This window comes from Macrotis lagotis, chromosome X (genome assembly GCF_037893015.1).
Source record: "Macrotis lagotis isolate mMagLag1 chromosome X, bilby.v1.9.chrom.fasta, whole genome shotgun sequence".
NCBI lineage: Eukaryota > Metazoa > Chordata > Mammalia > Peramelemorphia > Peramelidae > Macrotis > Macrotis lagotis.
The window spans coordinates 106,168,520-106,177,138 of NC_133666.1; the positions used below are offsets into that span (position 1 = coordinate 106,168,520).

At 44.4% G+C, this 8,619-nt stretch overlaps 1 protein-coding gene across 1 annotated transcript; it reads left to right on the forward strand.

Moving 5' to 3' along the window:
- Positions 1 to 326: 326 nt before the first annotated feature.
- LOC141498794 (uncharacterized) lies at positions 327 to 7,686 on the forward strand. Its single transcript, XM_074201898.1, has 2 exons — positions 327 to 464; positions 5,892 to 7,686. Exon 2 carries the CDS (start codon positions 5,899 to 5,901, stop codon positions 7,684 to 7,686), a length of 1,788 nt encoding a protein of 595 aa, XP_074057999.1. The 5' UTR covers positions 327 to 464; positions 5,892 to 5,898.
- Positions 7,687 to 8,619: the final 933 nt, after the last annotated feature.

Sequence of the window (8,619 nt, forward strand, 5' to 3'; positions counted from 1 at the left end):
AGAAAAAGGAGAGGGGGAATAGTCCAAGATATTTCACATAAGATTTTTTTTTTATTACAATGAGGGGAGGCAAGGGGGAATGAGGGAAACTTTGCTCTCATCAGAGGTGGCTAGGAGAGTGTAAGGGGAAGCTCTGGACCGGGGCCACCCATGAAGGTCATATGACCTGGGCCGTGAGACCCCTGGAAGTCTGAACCTGCCTTGTAAGGTATCTTATAGGGTACTGGGACGGCTTCGCTAACAGGATGTGGCTCCGCCCATGGGTTGGAACTTGGGAGGAGCATGTACCCCGGGGAAGAAAGGGTTACTGGATAAAAGAGCGCTGTGCAAAAGTTCGGGGGGCCATTTTCTGCTGTTCATGAATAAAGATGCTGCTGTTGTAAACCAGGCTCGTGTGTGGCTGTGAACTTCCTTCCCATCCCCCAGGGCGGAAGCCGGAGTGCACCCGAAGACCTCGGAGAGAGGTAAGCCCGCGGCTAGGCTCATTCTCAAGGCAGTAGCAGGTGCTCGGGTGCACGTTTCAAATGTGCACGTTTCACATGGCGCCCGCACAGGGACTCGAAAGCACTGCATGCTGAGGAGAATCTGAGTCGTAGCCGACCTTAGCTAGCTGGTCTAGTTAAGAGGAGCCACACACAGTCTTGAATATATATTCAAGATGGGGAAGAATATTAGTCTTCCGGTGGTGGAGCCTGAAGAAAAGGGAGTTTTAGCTTGCAAACTGTACAAATTATGTAAAAATAATGGGTTAAAACCCCACCTAAGGCAATGCAAGGAATTTGTGGAAAAGTTATTTGTTATTTCCCCGTGGGTGGAACATTCGGGAATTGATGGCAAAGGTTGGAGGGCAGTAGGACAGCAAATGAGCTCATATCACCAGGCTGAACCTGAATTTGTTACCCCCATGGACTTTAAATTCTATAAGGTCATTAGCACGTTGTTAGAAGAACCAGAAGAAATAAAGGTGAAAGTGCCGTGCTCATGCCAGGTAGGACCTTCCTTGTGTGGGTCAGAAAGAGATGAGCAATCTGAGTGTAGTTATGAAGAGGTAGAAGAGAAAGAGACTCCGTTATACCCCTGGAGGGAGTTGCAGCGGACTCAGGACAGTGAGAGAACTCCCAGAGAAGAGATAGCCTGTTTTGATAGATCTAAAACAGTTTTCAGGGAGGATATGGCCCGTAGTGGGGGCTCGAGACTGTATGGGGAACAGTTGCGTTCCCGTGGGAAAAATTTGGGGGAGGAAGTGGGATCATGGCGCAGGGAGAACAAAGAGGCGGAGACCCAATTAAAGAATGTAAACTTAGGGTCGGAGAAAGAGGCAGAGACCCAATTAAAGAATGTAAACTCAGGGTCGGAGAAAGAGGCGGAGACCCAATTAAAGAATGTAAACTTAGGGTCGGAGCGCCATCTAGTGAGCGAAAATATTATTGCTCCTGTGAGAACTTCTACTTCTTTACAGATAAGGGATGCGCCTCTCCCTACTTCTAATTCCCTTTTTCATTCAACTCCCCTTGGTTCAGGCACCTCTTCGAAAGGGAGAACTTATCTGACATTTTCCGCGAAACCAGTTAAGACAGAACCTAAGAGTACTCAGAAACTAACGTTTTCTATGAAGCCAACTATGACAGAACCTGAGAGTGTTTTGAAAAAGAGCCTTAGAGTAGCAGTTGAAGAAGGAGAGAGGCCAGATTTGGAAGAGTGGGGCTTTCCGCCAGTTTTATGTCCCTTGGAGATTAGCTATGACCCCCAAGGGAATGAAATAGCTGAACACAAACCACTACCATTCCTACTGATTAAAGAGATAAAGAGAGCTGTTAATGAGTATGGTCCTGCTTCTCCTTATGTTAGGCAGTTAATTACTAATGCTACCATGACTACTCCTTGGACTCCAAATGATTGGAAGGAAATTATGTCTGCAGTCTTATCCCCCGGACAGTATGTTACATATGTAGTACTTGTTCGTAGGGAGTGTGAAAAATATCTGAAGGGAATGCACGTCCCTGGGCAGGAACAGCGCAATTTTGATCTGGCCATGGGTGAAGGTCCCTTTTCTAACCCTGACCAACAAATAAATTATGACAAACCTCTTAGGGATGCTGTTACATATATATGGTCACAGGCCTTGTCTCGCCTGGATCCTCTGGGGAAAATGAGGGAAAAGTTTTCAAATTTGAAACAAAGGCCAAACGAGAACCCTGCAGATTTCTTAAGCAGGGTCATTGAAACAGTTAAAAGAACCATGGGCATAGGACCGGGGGCTGAAATCCTTACTACTCAATTGGTTAGAGAGGGATTAAGGCCCACATATCAGCAACTTATTGGGAATTTAGGAAAGGATGCGACTATAGATCAAATATTGGATAAATTGATAGATGCCCCCATCAATGATCCTGTACAAGCTATGCAAGGTGCTATTGCTGAATTGGCCAACACGGCTAACACTTCACAAAGTGCCATTGCTGAATTGGCTAACACAGTGAAGAGTGTCATGGTAGTTACTCAAAAAAGATGTTTTCAATGTGGCCAACTTGGGCATTTCAAAGGACAATGCAAAGTGAAAAGGCCTATTAGATGTTTTTACTGTGGCAAGTTGGGACATATTGCAAAAGATTGCCGAGCAAAGAAGGGGACCCTACAGGGAAACGGGGGGAGGGGCCTCCCTTTTCACAAGAGAGGCCCCGAACAACAAACACAATAGAAGACCAGGGCACGAGGCACAGGGCACAAGGTACTGGGAACCAGGACTCTCAAACCCGATTGCAAGATACTAGTAACACAGTGAAACAAATAAAGCAAGACTCAATGACCTTTATATACCCTAGTAGTCACACAACCCTTCTCACGGAACCGTACTCTAATAAGGAAATAGAAATAGAGGGACAACCTTATGATAGATTGGTAACTGGTTTGGAAACTAACCACCTCCTAAATGTCCCTTCTCAAGTTATTCTGGCTAATAAGAAGACTATTCTTGTTTCAAACTTACATAATATCCCAATTCCGATTGACCCAGGGAAACCTATAGCTAAGGGGACAAGATTACAAGGCGGGCATGAAGTAAATATCAATTGGTGTACAAAGATAGAGTTGGCAAGACCTATGTTAGAAGTAATGGTACAGGGAAAAAAGGTCGTGGGGATGATAGATACAGGGGCAGATAATTCTTGTATCAGTATAGATCAATGGGGTGATTGGCCGACTCTAGCAGATCCAATAACAATTTTGGGGGTGGGAGGCAGCCAAGGTGCCCTGCGATCTGCAAGATATCTACAGTGGTTTTGTCTAGGACATTCAGGACTTTTTAAACCATTGCAAATTACAGGATTGTCCTATGCACTATGGGGAAGAGACCTCATTTCAGCACTAAATTTGCATGTGACCACCCCTGAACATTTAAACTTGTTGGGGTCATTGAACAAGTGAGCTGTCCCCCTATCCAATGGAAAACAGAAACCCCTGTGTGGGTTGATCAATGGCCCTTAATGCCTGAAAAGCTCACTGCTTTAAAAGATATAGTAGCAGAATTACTTCAGTCTAAGAGAATAGAACCCTCTTTAAGTCCTTATAATTCACCTTTATTTGTTATAAAAAAGAAAACAGGCAAATGGAGGATGCTCATTGATCTTAGAAAAGTCAATGAAGCTATGGTACTTATGGGTCCTTTACAACCAGGACTGCCCAGCCCCACAGCCATACCGAAGGATTCTCACCTGGCTGTGATTGATATAAAAGATTGTTTTTATAGCATACCTGTCCATCCTTCAGATAGAGATAAATTTGCTTTTTCAGTCCCTTCTAGAAATCTCCAAGAACCCTTTGAAAGATACCAATTTTGTGTCCTTCCCCAGGGGATGGCTAATAGCCCCACCTTGTGCCAACAATATGTCCATAATATTTTAAAACCTATAAGAGATTCAGAGCCACAGGTTACAATCATACATTATATGGATGATGTACTTATAGCTGCTCCCCAACGCCAACAAACATTGCAAATATTACAAAGGGTTACTGATGCTCTACAGCTCTACGGACTACAGGTGGCGCCAGAAAAAATTCAACTTACACAACCGTACAATTACCTAGGGCATATATTAGAGGGAAACATTGTCACCCATGTTTCTCCAAAAATAAATTTAAAGGGATTGAAAACCTTAAATGATTTTCAAAAATTAATAGGAGCTATACAATGGATGCGCTCAGTAATTCCTATTCCCGATTCCCAGATGCATCCTCTTTATGATATCTTGAGGGGGGACTCATCACTGAATTCCCCTAGGAGTTTGACTCCTTTGGCCAAAAAACAGATGGATAGTATTTTAGAAAAAATTACATCGGTTGTGGTTCTACAGGATCCAAAAGAGCCCATATATGCCACCATTTTAATGAATGATACCCCGATTGGCTGTCTATATCAAATGCATGGGGTGTTGGAGTGGCTCTATCCTGAGAAACAAAAACGCATTTTACCAAATAAATGGAAAATGCTAGCCAACTTTTTCCTCTCTATTGCAGAACGTTCCTTACTCTTGTATGGTCGATATCCTGTTCTAAATCTTGCTGCTTCGGAACTTTCTTTACGCTCGTTTTCAGAAGAAATCCCCGAGTGGGCTTCTCTACTCTGCCTTTGCTTTGTTGTTTCGCTTCCTTTACCACCTCCCCTTCGGGGATGGACTTTACTTCCACTGTCACGTCCCCCATCTGTTATAGCTCTGTCCCCTGTGGAAGGCCCTAATGTTTTTACTGATGCTACAAAAAAGAACCGGGCAGCTGTCTATGTTCCTTCCAGAAAAATCTTGAAAGTTTTCCCAACTGAATATTCTTCTGCTCAGAAAAATGAACTTCAAGCTATAATCTTTGCTCTACAACTATTACAACATGAACCCTTTAATCTTATCACGGATAGCCTCTACTGTGCTATTTCTCTTCACAATCTTCCTGAAGCTCAGCTCAATCTTCGCTCTTCTGCTATTTCCCTTCTGCTCTACAAAGTTCAGACCTTACTATTGCAAAGGACCTCTCCTGTCTATGTTCTTCATGTCCGTTCACATGTGTCCTCCTCTGGTCCTATTTTTGCAGGAAATGACGTCATTGACAAAGCTTTACTTTGCCCGTTGCAGAAGGAAGCCTCTATGGCACATTCTAAATACCACTTATCTGCCAGATCATTAAGACATCTCTTTGGCCTTTCTTGAGAGCAGGCCAGAGCTATAGTAAAAAGATGCTCTGCCTGTGTCCCTTTTTTTCCCAGACCTAAGGAAATAGCTGTTAACCCCAGGGGTGCCTACCCTAATGCACTCTGGCAAATGGATGTAACCCACTATACTAGATATTTGATACATGTATGTGTGGACACATACTCCAAATTCATTATGGCCACTGTCCAACCTAAGGAGACAGTGAGGTCAGTTATTATCCATCTTCTTACTTGTTTTTCCTCTTTCGGGGTTCCCAAATCTATAAAAACTGATAATGGTCCAGCCTATAAATCACATGCCTTTACACAGTTTTGCTCTGAATTTTCTATAAGACATATCACTGGCATTCCCTATAATCCTACTGGCCAAGCCATAGTAGAACGTGCCAATAGGTCTATAAAGACCCTTCTTGAAAAACAAAGAGGGGGAATTTCCCCGGGTATAAAGAATTCTCTGCAGGCACGCCTGGCACAAGCCCTCTATACCCATAATTTTTTATCCATTTCTGAGGAGGGTTTGGTTCCTGCCATGGTCTTTTTTACTCATCCACAGTCTCAGGGCACAGATATGGCAAAAATCTCACACACCCCTACTATATGCATACCAGGCACAAAAGTGTACTGGAAAGATCATGAGGGTGTTTGGCATGGCCCTGGAATAGTACGATTCAGAGGACAGGGTTTTCTATCCATACAGCCCGAAGATGGACCAGATGGAGAAGAAGTCTGGGTGCCAATCAAATGGGTCCGAGAAGTCACAACGGCGCAGAAAGACAAGGAGAGGACAGAGAGGACTGAAACGAGCAAGACTGAGACGAGAAAGGAGGCTACAGGTGTGCAGAAAAAGGACTGAAATGACATTGGGTTTGACGATGCTGTTCGCCAACTTAGGCGCGACAATTGGAATGACGGTTACTGATCAAAAGTATTGGGCTTTCATCCCCTCTCCACCATGGCTGAAAGCTCTATCTTGGACTGACCCTATGCCTCAGTTTCTTCTGTATGGGAACTTGTCATTAATGTTTCCTGGTTCAGGTCAACCTGTGTTAAAACAAGACACTGATTCATATGAAGGGTTCAACTTCACAGGACTCGTATATGGACTTCCATTTTGTGTACATAAGTGGGTCGAGGGGATTTGGTCAAATAACGGGTGGCACTTCACTTATGCAGAAAACAGTTCCAGTCCCAATTGGTGCCCAGACCTGAGAAATAAACTTATGGTTCTAGGGGATAAGGGGAACCCTAGACGATTTCATTTATATAATTGGGTATTAGACCCTGACAACCCTGACCAGACATGGTCAACTGCTTCTACTGCATTACCTTACCCTTTCTGTGACCTAAACGCCAAGAGAAATTTGACAAAATTAGCCAGATTTCCAGGTTTTCTGCCTTACACACCATGCCATACTCATCAATGTGCAAAGACTACTGTCCGCTATTACAATCACTCAGAGGCATTGACGTCTTGTCACTACACCTCTGAGTACATTCCAGATCAGGAATCTCCTGGGTATCCCTTACCGACATATATTCATTCCCCAAGCAGTACTACAGTAGCAGGATTGGAAAAGGTGATAGCCGCAATAGGTGGTGTAGCTGTTCAAGGGATGCCTGAAGTGACAGGTGTGCCTGATGTGACTAATAACATTGCATTGTCTGGCACTGTTTGTGTGGGAAATAGGTTTTTGTTCATGGTGGATCCAGGTAATGCTTCCTCTATCCAGGAACATCACGCATCAACATCAGTTTATAACCTCACCTGTGTTAGCTGCAAGCTTTTTACCTGCCTGAATGGTTCCCTTCCTCTAGACTCAAAGGTATATATTGTAACAAGACCTCATTACGCCTTTACGGTGGTAAAAGAGGGACATTGGTACCCTAACAAAGGTGAGGAGATTTTAGATACTCTGCAAAATCAATTATCTACCCTTAGAAGAAAGAAAAGATGTGTGAGTTGTGTTGTACTAGGGATCACTCTTCTTGTAGAGGCTATTTTGGCCTCTTCTGCTTTGGCTTTATCTATATCTAATGCTCAGAACAGTATTGTACAAGCCCAATCTCTACATAGTCTCATGAAAAATGTTTCACTTGGATTTAAACATCAAGCTGTTATAGATAAGCAACTGCTCTCTGCTATTGTAGAGTTACAGACAGCCACTTCCCTCCTGTTAGAAAAGGCGTATTCTTTAGAATTACAACAAAAACTGAGATGTGATTATAGATACACCTCCTTTTGCTTAACAAGAGCTGTATATAATGAATCTCAAATTGCATGGAATGAGATACGGGCTCACCTTCATGGTCTCAGTAAGAATAACATAACTTTTGAGATTGCAAAATTGATTCAGATTGCCGACTATATAAACAAAGCATCATATGATGATCTTACTCCTAATCATGTGGCTGAAAAAATTATAGAGGGTCTCAAAAAACTCAATCCTACGACTCTTTTTCAGTCTCTCCTGCCTACTCTTACTTTACTTTAATATTGTGCTGCCTTGTCCCCGTTTTCTTGAAATGCCTTTTGTCCTTTCTTAAGATAACCCTGGAACGATTCAAAGGAGACCTCTTTCCTTTGTCACCTTTTACCCCCCCTCTTGTTAACGAAAAGGGGGAATTGTAAGGGGAAGCTCTGGACCGGGGCCACCCATGAAGGTCATATGACCTGGGCCGTGAGACCCCTGGAAGTCTGAACCTGCCTTGTAAGGTATCTTATAGGGTACTGGGACGGCTTCGCTAACAGGATGTGGCTCCGCCCATGGGTTGGAACTTGGGAGGAGCATGTACCCCGGGGAAGAAAGGGTTACTGGATAAAAGAGCGCTGTGCAAAAGTTCGGGGGGCCATTTTCTGCTGTTCATGAATAAAGATGCTGCTGTTGTAAACCAGGCTCGTGTGTGGCTGTGAACTTCCTTCCCATCCCCCAGGGAGGAAGCCGGAGTGCACCCGAAGACCTCGGAGAGAGGTAAGACCTCGGAGAGAGGTAAGCCCGTGGCTAGGCTCATTCTCAAGGCAGTAGCAGGTGCTCGGGTGCACGTTTCAAAGGTGCACGTTTCAGAGAGGAAACAGCAAATATACTCAATGGGGTATAGACATCTGGAGTAAGAAGGAGGGGGGGAGCAGGGGGAAGGGGTGGGGATGTGAATAAAGGAGGAGAGGATGGACCATGGGGGGAGAGTGGCCAGATGTAACACATTTTCTTTCTTACTTCTTGCAAGGGGCTGGGATTGGAAGGCCTGCCCAGGGCCACAGGGCCAGGTGGATTCTGGGCCTAAGGGGTGGTATGGGGGCTCAGGGCTTCTTGGCCCCAGGACCAGGGATCTGTCTGCTGCGCCACTCAGTGACCCTACAGCAGAGTCAGAGTGAAAGGAGAGAGAAAATAGAGTACACGGTAGTGGAGAAATAAGAAAGGAGGGAGTTG

What these genes read in the sequence shown, in the direction of transcription:
- LOC141498794 (XM_074201898.1), top strand. Translation starts at nt 5,899, where the DNA reads ATGGACCAGATGGAGAAGAAGTCTGGGTGCCAATCAAATGGGTCCGAG.